Genomic DNA, 22,043 nt, shown 5'->3' on the forward strand with positions numbered 1-22,043 from the left:
GACATCATCCCTTCCCTGCACCACACAGGGTAGACCACGTGTCCAATAGCTGTTCACCATGGGTAGAAAAATCAGGAATGGAAAACCAACCTCATCTCACCGCTTCTCCTAAAGCAAAGGTAAGGCCACAATCACACAAAACCTACAGGGAAGTGAGACCAACTGTACGAGAAAAGCATGAGTGAGGGTTTGCTGACTAACCCCTAGTTAAAGGAAACAAATTGATTTATTATATGAGCATGACAAATTGAGGCACCGGTCTTGCAAGTTGGGCTCTGTGAGCAGCTCCCCATGTCCACGTGGCTCTGATACAGCCCAGTCAGGCTGACAGCTGGGAGTTGGAGCTGCCAAACCGGGAATGCTGCTGGCTCGATCGCAAAAGGTTGGAAAGTTTGTGGTTATACTTTTCTGACGCGCCCGAGATTTGGGTGGGAGCCATGGGAGCTCCAGCTCCTCTGCAGAGGCACAAGGACAGGCAGCTGCTTTGTCAGCCTTCCCCAGCGTGTGTGCTGCTAAGAAAGCACAGCCTTTTCTGTTTTTAAATGAAAACAAATTGCTTTTAGGACCTTGGATCTGAAGAGGGGAGTGTCATCGTGTGTCCAACACAAACAAAAAACTGAGCTGAGCCAAGACCAGCCCAGTGCTTCTTTCCCATTCTCTGGCTGTAAACACAAGAGACTCCTCTTGGCTTGTGTGAGAGTGGGAGGGAATGCAATCACCAAGCAAAAAATGTTGTTTCTACTTGATAGTTTAACGTCATGTAGGCAGGAGTTGTGTTCTTCTACTGAGCACACTTTCCTACTCCATGGAGTCTTTGACTGGCCTGTCCTTGTAGTAGAGGAAAATAAACTGAGATAAAATGCAGCTACTTTTTTTCTGCAACACAGATTATTACACTTTGTAGGATTTTTTCCTGAGTGCAACATACATACCAAAATACCAGTGTGGTCCTAAGCCATCAACACTGATGTGTTTGGTGGGAAAGGTCTCCAAGTCACCGGGGCATGGAGAGTACAGGGGACTGGGGACAGATGTTTAGACCATGGATTTTCATCCAGAACAAGGTGGAAGTGAGTGCCAGTCATCACAGGCTGGGAACAGGACATTCACCTGTGTGCAGTGAGCCTCTACAGGCCTTGGGATCACAATGTGATACAACAGCCACTGTCAGCAAGGCTTGGTGTCCTTCTCCAGCCAGCACCACCTGGCTCTGCCTGTGCATGTGCTTTCCCAGCCACCACAGTAATTTTTTCATGCCCCATGTTCTGAGTAATTTGGGAAAGAAGCAGGAAAAAGGAAGAGAGCTATATATAATGATTGTAGAGTTAATGGTGGATTTCAAGTTTCTAGGTGGAGGAATAATGGATTAGTGTTGGAAGTCTGGTTTAGTTATGTATGTTCTGGCAGACACAGCTGGAGGAAACCTTGAGGTGTAGATGAAAAGTCCATTTTCACTTTGTAAAGATGTATGCACACCCTTAACTTTAAAGGTATAAATTTTCCCGTTGACTTCCCTGGAACTATTCATGCATTAAACATATGCATGAGCCTTTCTAGAAATAGGGAATACAAATGAGGCTACCAAAATAGTTAACCAGAAATACTTTCTGTACAATGGAATAGAAAAATTTACAAGAGGTGTGCACATAGGAGCTCTTAGGAACAGATAAATGCAGGTCACACTGTTAAAGGACAGGGCATCATTGCTTCTGTATGAGAGGGTGTTTTCAGCAACCTACAGAGCAGACTGGAGTGCAGTTTGCTTTCGTTACATTAATTAAGCAATTTACTGGAATTTAGCATGTGGCAGATTGGCAGGAGGAAAGTTTAACTTGGGCTGTGTGGCTGAGATCCTTTCATTGCGTTGACAGCCTCAAGTCCTGCCAACAGAGCAGCACACTCAGTGCATTTCTGCTGGTGGCTTCTGTGCTAGGTCCAACTTAAACAATTCCACTGGGGCCTGACAAAGGGAAAATGGATAAAAATGAACAGGATCTACATTACTTGAGCAGTCTGTTGTGAGCAAGATATCCCAAGTCTGCTTATAAGTAATGAATTTTCATTCAAGCAGTAGCTTACCTGGGCTAGCAAGAATTCTGTTACCTATTAGCACATAATTATTTTTTAATATTCAGATGGAAAATGTTTTTATTTTTATTGTCTGTAACTGTTTCTTCACATTGTTTTTCCTGATAGGTTTATTGTCTTGGTTATGCTGCAGTCATTAGCCTTTAAATCTATAGGTTGTTCTGGAGTTGCCATGGCCTGTTTGGGAATGTCAGCTACACAAACTTCCAGCAAATAAGCAAAATTGAGACTTGAGCTGGTGGTTGGAGAACAACATGTACGCAGCCTATAGGAAAATCAAAACCATTAAAAGCCAAAGGCCACTTGTTTGGGAAAGCTGCTCTATACTGAAGCCTTTTAGACCTATGTTTGTTAAAACACCTTACAACAGACATTTAAGCTTTGCTGTTTTCATGGCAGAAGCCTGGGCAAGTCGCATCTTCAACTTCTATGTTTCCTTTGATGAATTAAAAATGAGTACTCATACAAGACCATGAACTAAAAGTCTGCAAAAAAGCAATTCCTTATTCAGGAGCACTTAAGGCTTTTATACAGTTTCACAGGATTGGGGGGGTTTGGGTCTTTGTATCAAGACTACGCTCTGACCTCTCTTTTCTTCTGCATTCAAAACCTAATGTCACCCTGGCCAGGATTATCCAGATCTGCTTTTCAGTATCAAGACCAATTAACTGGTGAGCAAGAAAGCTGTGGGGAAACAAGGCAAACCCAAAATAAGATGAGGCTTCAGTCTCTACTCCAGTCTCCACTTGTATTTATTTTGGTTTCCAGCAGGCTTCTTTTGGCAAAAAGAGATTTACTGCCTGAGCTTTGGCACAATGTTTCAGACAGGGAGGAGAGCTGGGACAGGAGACCACAGTGTAAGAAAATGTACCTCACATTCAGTTTTCATTAAACAAAAGGATTTCTCCATTGCCTTTGAATGTCCTCTTTCGTGTCATGATGGCTTTGCAAGATGAAATGCCTTCTGTCCTATCAGTGTGTTGCTGCTGTTCACAAGAATCCTAGTGGCAACTAAATACATGTTTTAGTCTGTGTATGAATTAACATTTTAGTTTTAGTACATTCTACCCCATAATTACACTGAATTGGTTTTGGAGAGTCTGAAAGCCTACCTGCTCCCCAAATATAATGGTTTTGGCTTCAAATAAATGACAGGACAACAGTGACATTGAAATCATCCAGAGCAGAGAGTAGCCAGGATCAATTCTACATACTGGGAATTCAGCAGGTTTTGAAATTTTGCACTGGTATTTCATGATTTCGTATCCTTTATTTTCCTAGAAACGAAACCTTGGTCTTGGAGAAAACAGGTTGTAGGATCAAAAGATCTAGAAAACCAGCCTTGTTATTCTATGTCTGCATTTTTATCATCTTTAGGCTCTAATTCATCTGTGCTGTACATGTGAAAGTGCAAATTCAGAAGGAATAGTTCAGAGTTTGGCTTTTGGCTTTCAGATCTGCAGAATTTTCTTCATGCCCAGTGAGTTCATTTAAAACCTGCATGCAGCGCTGCCTGCTCTGTGTTCTAGCATTCCTAATTTTCCCATTGCCCATGGTATGTTTGATCAATCCATGAGTGGAGCAACACTGTGTTAAGGAATGCACAGCCCAAACCAGAATATGTTTTTAGTTCAAAAAATAAACCCAGAGAATGTTATTTTCTTGCCTTTGGGGTAGGATACCACACACACTCTGTCTTACCAGAAAAGGAAGTATTGGGAAATTTTGTTTCCTAGAAGAGCTATTAGAAGCAGCAATAAACCCCAAACCAATGCAAAGAGAAAAGCCTGTTTTGTAACTTTGACACTCTATTATGCTGCTCTTTCTCCTTCCTATTTGGTTCACAGCCAGCACAGCCATGAGGGTGGGTAAAGTATCACCGAGACTGGTGGATGCAACCTCTGTCCTTCATCCAGAGCAGGAAAACCACTTGAGCTTCTTTACAAAACAGAAGTGACTCCAACACAAAGCACAAGCACGAGATCCCACCAGAGCAGAGCCATGAGCAGAGCTATGGAATTTGATCAGGATGAGAGACAGGGTTTTCCTTTAGTGGTGTCTGTACACTGTGACAGTGGTTGGGTGTCACTGCCACCACATGTGAGCATTGTGCAGCTCTAGAGGGGAGCAGAGCCAGCTCTCCCTGTGCCAGGAGGGATGCCAGGAGCAGTGCCCTGGTCCAGGAGCCGTGCTGCACCTACCAGCAGGTGCCTCCAGGTCAATCTCCTTCAGGCTGTGCTGTGGTGATGGTCACAGGGGTGAATTACATCAGTGTGAGCTGATCTGCAACCAGCAAAGACTTGAGAATGTCTGAAATTCCCATTTCCACCACTGAGAAAGGCTGATTTGCTACTGTAGCATAAAAATCAGGCATATTAGGATTTCTCTTTTGAGTAGAGAGGGGCCTGACTCCTCTGCCACGGTGGGAGATGGAACCTTTCCTGAGCAGCCAGCAGTGGATCATGGACACTCTGGCAGGCACCAGGCAGCTGAGCCCTGCCTGCCTCCAGCTAGCACTGACTGCTCCTTGATTTAACCACACCTGTGGGAGCAAAGGAAAGAGCTCAGCCAGTTGTTAGGATACTTATGGAATCCCACAGGACATTTCCACAAAATTGACAACTGTGCTAGTAAGTACTTTTTGTGTCTGCTCGAGGGACTGAAATGTCTAAGTTATTATCTGCAGCAGGGACTTCAGGCTTAATAGGCTCAGAGTGCTTGTGCAGGCCATACAATCAATGGGAAGGGGCATGTAGTGTCAGCCTGCAAGATTTGTTGTGAACAGGATTGCAGAATAATCATATTTGGAATGCCTCCATGTATTTTAAAGATGGTGAGCCCTTTCCTTTAACTGTGTGGGCTATTCAAATTCCTGCCTCCATCGGCTTCTGTAGCTTCATTGCCTATGCAACTGGTCTCTAGCATTTGCTTAGGGGATTCATAAATTTTTTTTAAAGCATCATTTTTTTCTGATGGGTGAAAATACAAGCACCTGTATAATTTCATGAAATGTGATTTTATTGTCAAAAAAGTGCCACTGATGCATATGGTAATTGAAATGCAAGCAGTGCCAGTGGTATCAGTGCAGAGCCACTAAGTTAAGGCATTAAAATAAAGGATGAGGGAAAGTTTAGCCATGACCTTGTAAGTGAATGCTCTTCATCATGGGCAAGACTGCTTAGCAGCCATGGGGACAGGGTGGCCTCCCACCAGTTTCCTGCTTCCCTGAAGGGGTTGAATGGTGTCACATGTCCAGTTGTGACATGAACTTCCAGTGGCAATATGCTCACAGAATTCAGAGGAGCAGAACAGCAGCTCTGGTGGTGTCTCCTCTCCAGCCAAGTTTTCCTCTTCATGGTGGCTGCAGGCTGCTCCTGGAACCCCCTGACTTGTGAGAGTGCTGGTTTTAGCAAAGCCTTTCTTTGCTACTCTGGGCCTTTTTCTACAGGCTCTGGAGAGAAACGGAGCCCTTTGCCTGCCACATTTGATGACCAAATGGCTCTCCTGTTTCCCCTACTTCAGCAAAGCCTTGAGGAGTTTCCCAAAGAGCCTCTCCTCAACCTCTTCCTCTTTCACTTCCCTCCTCACAGAGATATTGGGATGGAGACAGAACTGTCAGTGATGGAGCCTGAGATGTGTCTAAATCTTGTCCTTAATATTCAAACTCCAAGATTTCTTCTCTTTCCTCCCCCACAGCTAGGAGGTCTTTAACACAGGCCCAGCGAGATGTATGAGAAAGAAACCTGGTAAAAGGTTTAAATTAACTCTAGTGGTTGTGCCAACTCCTGCAGAACGGGAGTGCCAAGATGCAAACATGGCTGCTCACCAGCATTTGGCAAGGCGGTGACATCTTGTCACCGCTCTCCTGGAGCACTGGGGCCCACACAGGTACAAGGACCAGCTGGCTGGGGCACGATGCAAAGCAGGGTGGGAAAGCAGAGGGAAGAGTGCCAGACTTTTCCCAAACGAAGTCACAGCCCTGTTTCTTCAAAATCATCTACTCAAATGTGACATTACTCCTGATTGCCAACAGAATCGAGTCTCCACAGCCACTTACCACTTAACTGATGTGTCACATGGGTTCAAGCCTCCCTGTTGGGGTAGCCCAGTCTGTGCTAGTAATAAAGAGTGCACATAAACCCACAAACCCTCAGCAAAGGAGAGAGGGACTCACTTTCAGTGAAACTTGCTCCTGCCACAGAAAGCTGCAAGAGCGCTCTGGAGCTAAGTGCTGACTGTTGGGAAGGTGCCTAGAGCTGGAGGGAAAAAAACCCCAACATAAAATAAAAAGTCTGTTTTTACATTTAATCCCTCCTGGGTCCAGAGCAGCAGAGTTTAATATTTTCATTATAAATAAGCTATAAAGCATCTACATAGTGGAATCCATTTTCCCAGGTGGGAACAACATACAGGCCCACTCTAGTCAACCTTCTCTTTGGAAGTATTGCCATGCCAGACAGGTCAGTGAAGTTCATGGGCCCTTTTGTCTCACTCCATGTTACTCATAGCCCAGTGCCACTCTGCTGTCTTCTCTCACACACAGAGACAGCCAGACCTTTGATTTCAGGGACTGCTGCAGGGCATCAGTTCTCCATCCAGATCATGCACATGCATTGTACTCATGTTCCTTTACCTGTCTGTAATTTTTTTTCCATGGCCAAAGTCTCCCAAGCCCTTCCAGTGCCTCCCCTTCTTTACAAAATGCACGGGTCCTGTGCTACTCTGTAGCTGTTGGACACATGCACCTGTCTGCAGCTTTTACACAGGGGAGAGAGAATTCACTGCAATTTCTACACCAGCTGGAGTTTGGTGGCACAGCTTTATGCTGAGGTGGGTGTTGAGTTTGGCATCAAGCTTGGTAATGGCAAGATGATGTTGCACATCACCCCAGTATGGTATCTGCATATCAAAAGTACATTTGAATAAAGAGGTTCAAGAGACATTTTATTAGAACAGCCACAGAAAAGTAAAAAGTCATGTTCCTCTTCAGACACAGTCCAAGGCTTCTATACAGCTGCCATCAAATGTGGTATTCCTTCTTCCTCTGTCCATTACTCTCCAGCAAAAACACAACTGCAGGTATGTTTCCACAGGAGAACATTTATCTTATGCCATTTCCAAACTCCAGGAAAAGCTAAGTTTCTGAGATTAGTTATATAAGAAAAAGGAAACTTGAATTTTATGTGCTAGTGCAAACTTAAACCAAGCAAATTGTTATTTGTATTTTATTTGCTCTATAAAAAGCCTAGGAATACAAAGAACTTTTAACTGAATATAAAACTCAACATTTTCTTTCCAGGTGTCCATAGAAATACCAGTATAGTAGAAAATAAATATAAAACCTGCAAAATACCTTAATTTGTTTTTGCTAAGAAGCTCTCTCGTTATGGAAAGAAGGGGGGAAAGGGTGAACTAGTTCCTCTTTATTTCAAGCTTGCTGCTTTAATTCCATGTTGCATATGAAACAGCAAACAAAATTCTAAGGAATGTAAAAAGTTCCTGTGTCTACAAAAGCCTTAATAATACCACCCTGAGCTGAAGAACAATGGCACTGACATGAAAGGATTTTCATTTCTAAGAAATACCTTAAATCAGAGTTCAGGAATACATGTATTCCATGCTCTTCTGCAGGGCTGATTTAAACCAGACCTACTAACCTGAAATGTGCTTCCTCCCTGGGAGACCGAGCTGCAGCAGCTCAGGGCAGCCCAGGTGAGACAGGGTGGTACCTCAGGTCTGGGTGAAAGAGGAGGATCTGCATTAAACAGAATATTCCAGGTATAATGCTACATTTCATACACTGTTCCTGGCTCACAAGGATGGACTGCAGTTTCCAATAAATACAATTGGTACAAAATTTGGAAAATTCTTGACTTAAAAAATGGTAAACTCCATGTTTAATATCCACAGAGCATTAAGGTACAAACAAAATTGCTGCTTTCCATGTTCTTTATCACTGCATCTTTCTGAGACTTGTATCCTAAAGGTTCATTTTCCAAATGAACATAATTGGCAGAGAGAAATGGCATAATTTTGGCAGAGGATGGGGTCAGTGAACTCCCAGATTATGCACTGCCTATCCCTCCTGCAGCATTCCAGGGATATGCAGATGCTCAGCACCTCAGAAATCCAGGCTTGCTATACAGCTAAAACAAATGTGCAGAGCATGAATATTACAATTACCAGAGAATTAAAAAAAAACTGTCTGCATTCAAAGTAAAAATAAAACTGGGAAATTTCAAAATTTCCTGAGGTGCTCTTTTTGATCAACTAGAACTTTGGCTTCATTTCAATTTAGGCATTTCTTTCATAGTACAATGCAAAATACAAACTACATTGTGAAGAATATAAAAGCTTTTTTTTCCAGTTGGGAATGCCAGAACATATCCATTGTTTTCTTCTCAAGCATGTTCTTTAGCAAGTATGATTTTACGAAGAAGTTAATCATCAGTGGAGTTGTATTCTCCAGTGGAAAGGGGGGCTGTTTGGTTTTGATTTTTTTCTAGTAGGAATTACATAGTCCTAAAATTTTCAGATTTTAAAGTTCTCTAGTTCTACTTGAAATTTCCCATTCTTTTTTATAAAAAAAATTCAATAATGCCCTTTATCATAATTCATAATGGAAGTGTCTACACATGGTAAACTATCTAACTTGGGTCCTCTCTAGGCTGAATGTTTTTTTTATTTTTTTAATGTATTTGTGTACTTATGCAGGTTTTGAAATAAAATACATGTTGGTAAGCACAAATGAACTGACATTCTATAAAATCATCAGCTCTGGGGAGATGTTGAAAAGGCAAAGTTTGCTGATGTGTCAGAGTAAAAGAACTGATGGCATGAAGAAGTCATCAGATGGAAGGTTTAAAATGAGAAGGGAAAAAGGGAATTTTTCCCAAAGAAAGAATAATGAAATTGAACTCATTGTGAACAGACACAGTAGAAACCAAGAGTGTAACTGAACCATACAAAGCTGGGATTCCAGACATATATTCAGCTTGAAAAAGCTGCTTCAGAAGTCAGGAAATTCAAAGGTGTCTCACAACAGAGTTTTTTAGGCATCTTCCTCAAAAAGATACTGAGCTAGATACTTCTTATTAATATGCATTTTTGTTAATAATCTCTTCAATCTAAACTATAAAACATGCTGTGCAACATGACTGAACAAACATCGCTGTGAGAAGTATTTCCCCCTTGTTTGAGTAATTTGAATTTGTAAGCTAATGTAAGTTTTTGTATTAAATAATGTACTGTGTGCAATTTTCTTTCTTGTAAAGTACTTTGAAGCTTTCAAAGGGCACTCTAGGTTCATAAATAATGTGCTGTTCTTTGCCAGAACTGTAGGGCATTTCTTGTAAGTTCTGAATGTTCTTTGCCAGAATTGCAACATGCTACATGCCAAATCCTGCACACAAATGTTCTACATGTGGCAAATGCATATTGGTAAAGACCAGAGGCATGGCATTCCTGGATTTCTTAGAGAGACTGGGGAAGGGAAAGAAGTGGGAAGGAATGATGAGGAGAGGCAGAGAAAAAAGTCTGTGCATCATTTTAAAAAATGAAAAACAACAGAAAAACAACCTCCACTCCCAAAATAACCTGTAACTTGCACTTAAGTACTTCCAAAAACTTTTTGTTGTACGCAGCACAAACTCACCCAGAGCTCACCAAAGTACTCAGAGCTGGGTCTTTACTTTTCCTTCAGTTATGGAAACCAGGCCTCTATTTCTTTAATAGCTGAAGATTCTTTAATGCCAGACATTTCTAAGCATCAGAACACCTGCAATCCCTGCTCCTCTGAGCACCCCCTAATGTAAATGGAGAGGCTGAGAGCCAGGAGAAGCAGCACAGTCAGGATCACCACTATTTAGCACACTGTGAAAATGAATCCTCTTCTTCAGGCAAAACTGTCATTTCTTATGCCCAAAGCTGCAGGGAATAAACCAAGGCCAATGTTTATAAAGTGTGAGCTCTGGCCTCTTTGCAACCTCTGCCACAGACAAGTAGGCTCCTACTTCTGCAGCTTGGAAGAGGAGAAGTGTAAAGCAGCAAGACCCAGAAATTCCAACAGGCATTTGGCCACATTGGTTAGACTGCTGAAGGACACCAGGTCTTGTTACTATTTTCTTGATTAAGCACAAATAAGTAATGTCAACAGTCCTCTATAGTTTGGATGGAATTGCTGAAGTAATTAAAAAAATTACCATTCCCTGCCCTTCACTGAATTTCAAGAAAATGGTGACAACAATTATTAATCACCCAGCAACAACCAGGTAGTTGAAAAGTTATGAGAAGGTACTTGGACCTAATCAGGCATTAAGCACCAAGATTTGATAAATGTTTACAAAATAAACTGATGTTAAAACTGAACTCCACATTCTGCAACACTAAATGAACGTTTTACTATCTGGTTTCTTTTGAGGTGGCAAGAAACTACAGTAAAACCTTTGCTGCTGCCAGAATTACACTGCTTAGAGAAAAACATCCTGTGTGTTACCATTTGCTGCCATGATTTACAGAGATATGGTCTGTAGTCTGTATCAGTTTCATGTGGAAGTTTTGAAGGTAAAAAGCCTTCTGCAGAGTTTGCAGATTTCTGCATTAGTGTCTGTGTTGTTGCAAAGAGAATCAAGTGGTGCTGTGTCACAAGCTTTTCAAGGAAGCTAGCACATTTCTTCAGGTTCATCTCCTGCAAGGTAAGACTCTCCCCTCCATTGCTTCTGTCTATCCAATAAAAAGCTGATAAACTGTCTAAAATCAAAACACAGAGCGAGGGGTGAGCACAGAACAGGTTTTCTAGAGAGTAGAGAGTGAGCAGTAACTGAGTGCTGCTACTGCAGCTGACAAGGAAGAGCCTTCCCAGGCACTGCTTTATCATTTCTTCTGTCCCCTGTGCCAGCCTGTTCTCAAGAATGGTGACCAGGCGGAGCATATCGAAGTGGTAATCGGTGTCAACAAACATCACTTCCACTTCCAGTCCTCCCTGTGCCTTGCCAAGGATGCAGCGGGCCAGCAGGTGATAAAGCATTTCTGTTTTGCCTGTCCCTTCTGGGCCATGGAATTCAATAACATCTCCTGTTCAAAAGCAAAGCAGCACGTTGTCAGGTAAGAGCATTTCTACACCAGAGTTGGTTCTCAGTGTTTTCTGAACCAATACTCACTATTCCACAAATTGGAAAATGCATTTTAATCGACATTAATAAAAGGGTTTAAGTCCTGGTCAGCATCCACCAACAGATATTTCAGTTTTCAAGAAAAGCCTCTAAAGTGAAGTTAATCAACTATGAACAAAGACTGAAAGCCTCTGCCAGCACCATCTAGGAGACTTCCACCAAGAAAAGGTTGGCAACTGGATTTCATCTATATCATTACAGGCAGATAGAGGCAGAAGAGGAAGCTGCTACACAAAAGTGGCTAAGAAACCATCTACACTATGCACACACAATTAAGAAATAACAAAGCAGAGGACAAAACAAAAAAAATTACATATTAGATGTCATTACACATAGATATAAAATGCTTTATGTCACAAGATTCCTACAGGAATCTGTGTCTGGTGAAGAAATCACCAATAAGTTTATTTAGCACTTATATTCTCCTGTGGTGATAATGTGAAACTGCTTCTTTTGACAAGGGAGACTCAGGGATTCCTTCAACTCCAGGCAAGGCCTCTGTCTGAAGCAAAGGATCTCTGATCATAAAAGGATTCAGCCTAATTACCTCATCCATGTGGGTCATAAAATACATATCATAAAAATTTAAAATGTTAATTAAAAACAGCATTACACTTCATAAGGAAACCAGTTCTTTTGTTGGATGTGAATGCAAGATACTCTAAAGCCTTATCCAAAGTCTTCTGATGTCTTGTATCAGAGCAAGACCCTAGAAGAAGTTAATTGATTAGCTGCTCTTTATAAATTTCTAATTTTGGGGACGGGATTATTTATTTATGACATTTTGGATTTTATAGGCAGAAGGGTAACCACATGCAGTAAGGAGAATCACACCACTGTAATTGCAGGAAGGTGAGAGATTTCCACGGCCTGGACAAGTGCAAATGGCCTAACAGCTTTCCATAGGGGGATGTGAGAGTGGAGAATTAACTGCAACTTTCCTTCAACATGTTTGTGCCTGCCTGGGTTAACAGGGTTTTTCAAGTCACTGCTCAGCTTCCAGAGGATGTCCTCATTCACAAGTGCCACATCAAGATGCAGTTTGGGATCAGGGGAGCAGGATGGTAGAGAAGAAACCAAGCTCTTCTCCCTTTGCAAGTGTTAAAAGCAATTTACACCTGATGTGACAAGTCTGTCCATTTCAGTGACACTCAGAAATATCATTTATATGAATTTCTGATTCTTTGAAATCTATTAAAAAGCTTGATTGTCTCCTAAGCCCTTATTAAGCTGTTCTGAATGGCTCCCTCACTTCTGAGATGAAAGATAACTACACATCCTGGGACATGAGTTTTTATTTTCTCTTTCTGTGCAGAGGTCACGGGGCCCGACACTGTCACTTGCAGGCAGTGGCTCTGCTGTCACACAGCCTGTGCCAGAGACACAACCACACCCTGGCAGGGTGAGATACCAGCTTGCAAGAGCTCCTCCTAAAAGTGCTGGCTAGGTCATTCCCTCCTATTTTGTCTCTTGCAGGATTTTAGAACAATTGTGTAAGGCAGCTCTTGATAAGGAACAAAGTGTATCTTTTGCCACTAGCTGTGGCACAAAACTTCTGCCACCCTGGTTGGCATTTCTCAATCCAGAGCAGAAACTGAGTGGGGCCAACAGGCAATACTGCTTCACCTGCCTTTACAGCAAAATATGACCAGCTGGATTCAAAAATTCTTCTGGGAAATAAATGCTTCACTTTTTCCATTTGAAGACATTCTAGCAGGGTGTCTGTGTGCTGCAGAATGACACTGGATGAGTTGGTTTTTTTATTGGCAGAAGTAATAAAACTTATTTAAGTAAAAATTCTAAGTTGAATGACAAAAAATCATTCTCAGAGGCTTTTGTGGTGGTGGTTTATAAATGTGAACAGCAAGACAGGCAACCACCCCTCAAAGTTTGTTCAAAACTGCTGAAAGAGATCCACAGCTGCCCTGTAGTTGGACCAAGACACTTGAGTTACTCTGCAAACAGAAACAGCTTGGACTGCAAGAAAACCTCAAGAGAGCTGGGGATTTCTGTGCCTTCCTGATTATCCAAGAGCTGCCCACAAGGAGAACGGGTGCAAAACAGGAGCCATTTATAGCAGCATCTATAGATGTTGGGTTTCATTGAATTAGCAACCAGGCTGTTACAGTAAGATAAGGGGGGAAATTAATTTCTCTGGATCAGAGAGGACAAGCCATGACACAGCAAAGGAGGAAGTGAGGCCAGCAACGTTTTCAAGAAGCCTGACAGTAGGTCACAGAAGAAACAGTGATCACGACCAGCATCATCCATTAATGTCAAAACAAGTTGGAAAGGAGGATTAGTAAAAAGACACTGTCACAGGATGAGAACAGGCTGAGAGGGAGAGCAGGAATAGCACTTTAACATGGAAGAAACTTAATGGGAATTTTTTCTATTAGAACTGGTGTTGGCAGACATTAAACATATCAGTAGATGAATGTTCCATTAGCTTGGCAAAACATGCAGAAGACAAACTAATTGGGTTAATAAAAACTTAAGTTTGTGAAGATTTAACAGATGGAGATGGATGAGTAGAGTGATTTCACATGAAATTCAGCACTAGTGAATTCAAGAGTTAGGTTTTAAGGAGTCCCTGAACACATTGCCTGGCTCAGGGCAGCCAGAGCTGGCTCATTATGGGCAGACTAAAGAGAATAATAGCCCACTCCTATGAATGGGCATGCAGGTTAAACCAAATGATGCTGAAGAAATGTAAATATTTATGTAAGATTAATACATTTTAACTGAAATACTGTGTTCAGTCCTGGTCATCAGTTTGATGTTACATCTTGAATGAGAAGAGCCTTATTTTTGTCTGTAATCAATCCACCAGCAAATGCTGGTTAAACTGTTTTCTGACACTGCAGATACAAACAGGCTGCTGGAACCCTCAGCAATAACTTTGTGTTTCACATTCTAGGCTACCTTGAAGTTCCTGGGCTGGTCATTTACAATATTGTGCAGAAGCTGTCACTATTATTTATACCATTTATAAGTGAAGTAGAAAGGCCTAATATTTATTCCAAGTTAATGTTGGGTGTCATGCAATTGGTGAACATCAGAGCCTTAAACTGACACCCACACCTTCATGCCAGTGGCACAGGGGAAATATGACTGGCAATAGTGGAAGATTATTTAATGCTTGTGTCACTTTTGCTCCATTCCAGAAGAGCTTAAATGGTATGTAATTAATGTACTTATGTGCTCTTAAATATGCAAGTCCATCATAATTAGAAGCAGTGGTTAGAGTATCACATTAATACCTATATTACCTGTCCCTATTTTACAGTACCCTGACATGCAAGTTATGAACACTTAACTAAAATGTAACCTTTGGATAGTTTATTGAAACTTCATGTATTTGTTTGAAAAAATGAATAATTTAGGTCTTTGCATTGCTTTAATCACAGCATTTGAGATGAAGAGCTGTTCAGTATTGACTTTATGGGCAACCTATTACAGAATTCCACAGTGACACACTAAAAGTCAAGTCCATGACAAATGGAGAGGTAAGCCTTCAACAGGGATTTAAGACTGAATAATGTGAACACACATCAAAATAACACATGGCCTCACATGAATACTGTGGTATTAAAAGACAAAGCAAAAATGCAATAAAAGGTGAAGTCCATTTATATATATACAGCTAAAGGGCTGTGCTAATATGTTAGGCAGCTTCATTAATGTCAGCCAAAAAGCATGACCAGTATGGGTAATAATTGATACCATTTGTTGGAAGCAGAAGAAAAATACAAGTGCTTCAAAAGCTCAATGACTCTGTTGGCACAGAGAAACCAGTGATGCATTTTAGAAGGTTTCCAGCCATGTCAGAACTGAGGTTCTGGAACAGTCTTCAGACAGACATGAACAACCTACAAAGCTTCAAGAGCAAAGCAGATCATTTGATATGAAATTATGTAACACTGTGGACTGCAGTAAGGGCAGTTCATGATCCCCAAGAAAACATCTTAAAATCTGTTTGACCAATACATAGCCAGTTCAGTCTCAAACATTTGTTTGTTGTGTGTAAAGTTGACTAAAAAATACCAAACATCCAGACTAAAAGATTGTTTAATATTTATGTTTTGAAAAAAAATACACTAATATCTCATTTTCTAAAAAACATAGGAATTTGAGAGTCTTGTGAAGCATACACTAATTTCACTCCTGGCCCTTAATTCTTCTTGTGAGTAACATAGCAGAAAATGAGAGAATTCAGAAATGAGAGAATTTAAATATTCTTGTGCTCTACTTGCACTGGCTTAGCAGTATTTCTCCATCCTTTATCATTATTATGTCACACTGGAAACTTTCAGGGCAGGAATCATGTACTGCTAAAGCCCACATGTGTTTTCTAGTGCTGCAAAACAACACACAAAGTGTCTCACAGTGACTCTGTTTGAAGATTAAGCATCATCTCTCATCCAATTATCCTGATTCTTTTTATTGCCTTTTCTGCTCTTTATTCTGAACATTCCATATTTGTGGGAATTCAAACTGCAGATAAGTGTGCTGCTAACCACTGAAGCCACATATTTGCCCTATGAATCCACTCACTCACACATAAATTCCACAACAGTAGCACCTCACCATTGATCCTCACTGTTTGCCACTCATATGCCTTTTTTCATACATATTTTTAGTCTTGTGTAATCAGAGTTGTCTCTTCCATAGTGAAATTCATGAAATTTCACACAATCTGGAAAATCACTCTGACTTCCTGAATAGTGTGTTATTTTCTGTTTAGTTCACTAATTTCTTTCATTAAAATATCCAACCTTGATCTTAAATTTTCTTGTACTGGTGTCATTGAAAGGTTACCCCGGTTCTCCAATCTGAAATTCTCATTTATTCACTGAAGGTCTTCATGAGCTATGTTGAGCCTGCATTGTGAACTCATTCAAACTAATTAGTACCTATGGCCATAATGGAATTGTTTATGAAGTTCTATTCTAAGCATACTTAGGATTGTCCAGGTCAAGACTGAATGGCATGATGAGCTGGCTTTGTGTGCTCATGCTCCTTATCCTAATTTACCCAGACAACTCTGTATCACTGAACTCTCTGCTATTTACTGAACCTCATGTTCTTTGCAAATTTCTGCAGTTATGACTTTGTGGTCATTGTCTAGACCACTGATTTAAAAAAAAACAAACAAAGATGTTTAATGACAGACTCTAGAACAAATTGCTGGAAAACTACTGACACTGACCAATGTGCTTGGTATTTACTCACCTACACCTGTGTCTTGATATGCATAAAATAGATTTTGAGGCCTATTTAATAATGTTTGGAAGGGTGATTTTGCATTATTCCATTTTATCTAGATTGCATTGAACCATATCAAAAATTAGAATTCTGATCTAGGGCAAAATAATTTACTTGTATGTTTATCTCTATTGATAGAAATATAGAGAGATAGAAATACAGAAATATAGAATACTTCTACATGAACATTTTTCCCTAAATGGGATGAAGACACATTTTTACCATGAACAGGAGATCCTTCCTCAGCAAACAGACAAGGCTCCAGATTCTTCAGAGAACTTCTGCCCTCGAGTCGTGCACGCAGCTTTTAAAGACAAGGCAAAGAGCCACGCTGTTAACTTTAAATAATGAACCCCAGGACACAAATTTAAAGGATTTTAAGAACTGACAGTTTTCTATGACAGTCCTATTGAAAGATTAGTCTGATTTTAAAAGTGTTTTCATAAATACATATGGAAATGCATAGTCTGGAGTAGAGCAACAGAAGGTCCCAGCTTTACAAACAACAAGCACACAGATTCAGTGGCAGTGAGGACTGGAGATATGAGGAGAAATCAAGTTTAAAAAGCAAAGGCTGCTCAGGGACATTAGTGAGAGGGATCACCTCCAGTCCACAGCAGTGCTGCCATTCCAAAGAACAAAGGGAAAGAACATCATTTGTAACAACCAAAAAAAACCCTCCAAACCTCCAAAAAAATTACTGGCTGAGAGCTGAAACCTTACCCATCAACAATCCCCCGAGCCAGCCTCTCTGAGCATTTCTAAGTAAAACCATGTGCATTTCACCTGAGAGGTTACACAGGACTCCTCTGGGCTACAATCCTATTATATCATAGTTACTTGTTCAAACAGAGTATGGATTAAGAATGTTCAAAAGTAATTAGTCACCAGTGGCTCTGCAAGAACCTTTCTAAAGCAAGCTTGAATTTGTTAAGCAAGTTCTCCAAAGCCCCTCATAAAATAAGCCCATTGTAAAACTAATTACTTCAAAGATCATGGAAGTTTCTTAAATTGAGAGGTATTTGCATAGCAAGCAGACAGGTATTCACAAAACCTGTGTTGTTATTAGTTCTGGCACACTGTGTAAAGGAAGAATGAACATTTTCCCTGGTACTGGAGCTGCTGTTCCCTACATGTATTCCCATACATGGGAAAGGACTTTACTGGGATGCTCAGTGTCACCAGAGCACCTACCCTGGGGCCAAATACTACATTCTACAAGGCACCCAGGTGTCATTTAGAGATCTGAACACAACAAATCCTGTTCAGTTTTATCCCATCCTCAAGACTAAAAGAGCAGTGAGCACACACCTTCAAACAACTGCTGCCTTCTCTTGCTTTCCTCCTTGTCATATCCCTGAGCAACACTTGCTCTGAATGATCTTTAAAGTTCTTTAAACAGTTGTGTGTGTGTGTTTGCCTTTAAGAGTAAAAAATTAAATGGTCCTGAATTTGCTTGAAGTGGTCACAATGGGAATGTAAGTGTGACATTTTCATTGACATTTTCAGAGTCCCTTCCATTAACAAAATGTCAATGTGTTTGCCTTGGCCTCTTCACACCTATCCAGGAGAATTTTCTGATTCATCCTCTGAAGGGCCAAAAAAACACTCAAACTGACCTTGCTCTGGATCAGCAGATCCTCCCATTACACTTCTCACATTTGTGCAGCACTAAACACACAGTGAACTCCTGGGAACCAGCAGGGTTCCATGATCTGGACAAAGCAAACATCCAGATGGACACACACACACAAGAACACAGGAGTTAACTCGGGGCACATAAACCAGCAGCTCTCAACTACCAAGAGGGCCTTGGCAGGCCCTGCATGTGCAGCTCTCCTGCTGCCAGGGCCTGGCCACCAGCAGGGAGAGGCTGCACCCACAGGGAGAAGAACCAGGAATCTCTCACCCCTTTGTCAGCAGTGGATGTTGAGGGAAAAAGGAAAACCACCACAGGCTGCTGCTTTCTGATGCTCTGCACTGCTCACAGAGGAAGCACTGCTGCAGCACACAGGGATAACAGGGGCTCAGTGATGGGCACTGCTGGGACCAGCAGTCACAACTTCTGCTGGCCCAAACACATTGCTGCAGCCTCCTGCTCCTAAATTAATTTGTACATTTACAAATATATCCTGTGCAGTTTATTTTACCTGGAACAGTGAACCCCTGTGTCCTCTTAGACTATCAACTCTTTAAGTTTACTGAGAGTAAATTGATCAGTATGGTTTAAATATGAATCTGTCGTTATTTAAATGACAAGTTTATGGATTAATTTAAAATAAGTACAGGTGCTTTCTCTGAGCACTGCTCATGAAGGTAATTTATGGTAATTTGCTGATGATGGCACACCTGTGTTTTTATCCAGCTTGTATTTACTTCCGAGTTCTGAAGCAGAGTCTCCAAAGGCACTTGCCTCATTAGTGCCATGCTGGGAGCCACGGGGTTCCTGGCACAAACAGGCAACAATTTTCCTTCAGCTCTCACAAAGGTTTGTCCACAGTGCAGCACAAGTGATGGGAGCACAGCTGAGACACCACACAGGCACCCCTCACCTCTGCCCACGTTACACAGGGACGGCACAGGCTGCTCCAGGGGAGCCTCTCCCATTCTGCCTCCCCTCCTGTTCTTCTGGAATATGAGGGGGGAGAAATCCCCAGCATGTAAAGGGTGATCTCAGGGTGGGTGTCAGGTGCCCCAAGCTTTGTCACACACGATGGACAGAAGGACAGACAGCACCCCTGGAGAGAACCTTGGAGCGGGAAGAGCTTAGAAAAAAATCCCAACTCAATTTCAAATCCCCTATTAGAGATTTCTGATTCTATAATCAAAGTGTAGGTGCTCATTTTTTCCTCCATAAGCCTTTCTTCATCTTTTTTTTACACAAAACACCGCCCTTTAGCAACCTGCTAGTGGTAGCTCCTCACTCTTAGGTATTCTTTGAAAATGCAATTATGCCAGCAAGGAACTGCACAGATGTGCAGTTACACGTAGAGAATAAGCTGTGCAGCAAAAGTTCAGCAGCAGCTGGGATAAGTGTCAATAATGATGAAGCTGATGGGACTCAAGTATTTCAGCTACACCTTTTATAATTTATTTTCCTTTTAATAAACAAATATGCATATGGACAGTCCCACCGACTAATGCAGGACATGCTTGTGCTCTGTTGGTTCCAACAGAGCTGTGCATCAATGCAAGCACACACGTAGGTCTTGTCAGGAATGAGAGATTACTTCATTAAAATGTTAAAGAAATTCAAATTAAATACTCCAGCTCTGGTAGAGGCTGTGAGCTAACCTACAGGCTATTTACACATACAAACCTATCTCGAGTACTAGACAAAATTTAATTCTCAACCACTATAACCACTCTGATTGAGCTTTTGTAAACTTTGGGCATGAAGACATATGCAAGCCATTTATCATTTCTTTTACTGTGATAAACCAAAGGTGTTTTGCAAGAAGTTCTAATTTGTTGTATTAATTATATTCAATAATAAAAGCACAATACTGCGGTCTCAGTATAACTCAGTAAAATCTGACTTTATGCATGAGACTATTTAAAGAAGTATTGGTTTAAATTAAGTGTTTTCTGTTTCAAGTGCTTTTACCATTTTTTGTCTGGACATTCTGTATTCATACATTGACTTTTCTTAACCCATTGGTCTTCAACTCCTCCCTTGTTCCAGGTTGGATATCCATCCATCCATCCATTGCCGGCAGTTGATGCCATGAGCATTCCCTGTCAGCACCACTCATGTGTACAAACAAATGCATTTATCCCTTGGACAAAGAGCACACCTCATATCCTTAATTCACATCTATTTGCCAATAGTGGACATCTGATACTAATTTTTTTTTAAGTGTCAAAAGGGCTTAAAAGCTCAAGTCCCACTAAAAACCACACAGAGCTTTAACAATAAATATTATCACACTTTTCTGTTTTATGTGAACTATTCAGCATGTTCCGGTATAGTTACACACAAATCTCCAAGCAATTAAGTTGCTGATCGAAAGTGGAAGTTTCTAACAAATAAAACATCGAGAGATGGGAAAAAACCTAATAAAACAACACAAAATCCCAAAACTCAAACCTCTTTTCTCCTAAAGAGGAGGAAAGCAATTCCACCTTACAAAATGTTTATTTACAGAATCATAACGCTGGAAGAGACCTTTAAGACCATCAAGTCCGAACCTTTAAAGGAAACCTTCCTTACAGGTCTCCTTCCTTAGGCATCCCCTCCAATGCCTGGGAGGGGAGCGCGAAGGGAATATTTATAAAAGAATTATCGAGACACCCGAACCAAGAAGCGCCCGCGGCAGGAATCCACCGCATCCGACATAAAGGCAGAACATGGCCCCAGGGAACCCCGATCCCTCCGGGATCCGCGGGAAATCCAGCGGGAAATCCAGCGGGAAGCCCCCGCGGCCTCCCGGGGGCGGAACTCCCTCCCTCCTTCCCTCCCTCACGCACCGCCCCCTCAGGAGGCCCCGCGGGGGCTCCCCCGCGCCCGCCCGTGGCGGTGAGGGGAGGAGGCTCAGCGCTCCCCTTTTCCCCTGGCTACAGCCTCGCCCCGCTCTCCCCGCCCGTGTACCCGGGCCCGGGGCTGCGGGGAGCGGGGCGGGGGCCGCGCCTCACCTGCGTGCCCGACTCCGCCCCGCCGAGCGCGTCACCCATGGCGGCCCCGCGGCCCCGCGCCCGCCGCCGCCCCGCAGCGCCCCCGCCCGGCCGCGCCCTCTGCGCCTGCGCGGCTCGGCCCCCCGGGAGCGCGGGGAGGAGCCTGAAGGCTGTGGAGTCGCAGGTTCGAGTCCCGCCTCCGGCTCGATTCACCCTGCCCACCCGCCCGACCTTCCTACGCGGTTTAGGATTCCTTGGGCACGGCCGGGAGAATCACAGAGTCAAATAGGTTGGAAAAGAGCTCTGGAGTCATCGAGTACAACTTGTGACTGAACACCACCATGCCAAGCAGATCATGGCACTGAGTGCCATGTCCAGTCTTTCCTTAAATGTTGTATTGCACTAAACCAGAGATCAATCTTAAACAGCTCCAGGGACGGTGACTCCGCCGCCTCCCTGGACTGTCATTCCAGTGTCTAATAATTCCTTCCAAGAATAAATTCTTCCTGCTGTCCAACCTAAACCTCCTCTGGCACAACTTACAACCACATCTTCTCATCATATCCTGAGTTACCTGAGGGAAGAACCTGACTCCCACCCAAAGACAAGTTGTTTATTTATTTTTAAGGACTTTTCTTTCTCCAGATGTGTCTGGGTTTTTTCTGCTCCTGCTGGAAAGCAGCAGGAGGCTGGGCTGGTGTGACTCAGGGGATGCTCCTTGGTGGCACTGGGCAGCTGTGACTCAAGGGAAGCTCGTTCGCGTGGCTGCGATTAAACTCTTGACGCCTGCGAAATTGCTCTTTGCCAAAGCCAGCTCTCAATTATGGCTTAAATTAAAAGGGGTTTAGAGCATTTTTGAGAAGTCCCTGGAATGAACGGGGCTTGTGTGGTGTGTGATGCTCT

At 42.3% G+C, this 22,043-nt stretch overlaps 1 protein-coding gene across 3 annotated transcripts; it reads right to left on the reverse strand.

Annotated features, from left to right (window-relative positions):
• Positions 1 to 7,011: 7,011 nt before the first annotated feature.
• On the reverse strand, positions 7,012 to 21,210 carry XRCC2 (X-ray repair cross complementing 2). 3 transcript variants are annotated; one of them, XR_009420082.1, is made up of 4 exons: positions 21,162 to 21,210; positions 16,749 to 16,830; positions 7,746 to 11,160; positions 7,012 to 7,161 (listed from the first exon to the last, which is right to left on the reverse strand). XR_009420082.1 is itself a non-coding variant. In XM_059489768.1 (3 exons), the coding sequence occupies exons 1-3, from the start codon at positions 21,198 to 21,200 to the stop codon at positions 10,445 to 10,447; spliced, it is 837 nt and encodes a 278-aa protein (XP_059345751.1). In that variant the 5' UTR covers positions 21,201 to 21,210; the 3' UTR covers positions 7,012 to 10,444. The 3 variants fall into 3 exon arrangements, 1 of the variants encoding a protein (XP_059345751.1); XR_009420081.1 differs by having other exon boundaries at positions 7,012 to 7,230; XM_059489768.1 differs by having other exon boundaries at positions 7,012 to 11,160.
• Between the last annotated feature and the right edge of the window lie 833 nt (positions 21,211 to 22,043).

Source organism: Ammospiza nelsoni, chromosome 1 (genome assembly GCF_027579445.1).
Source record: "Ammospiza nelsoni isolate bAmmNel1 chromosome 1, bAmmNel1.pri, whole genome shotgun sequence".
Classification (NCBI taxonomy): domain Eukaryota; kingdom Metazoa; phylum Chordata; class Aves; order Passeriformes; family Passerellidae; genus Ammospiza; species Ammospiza nelsoni.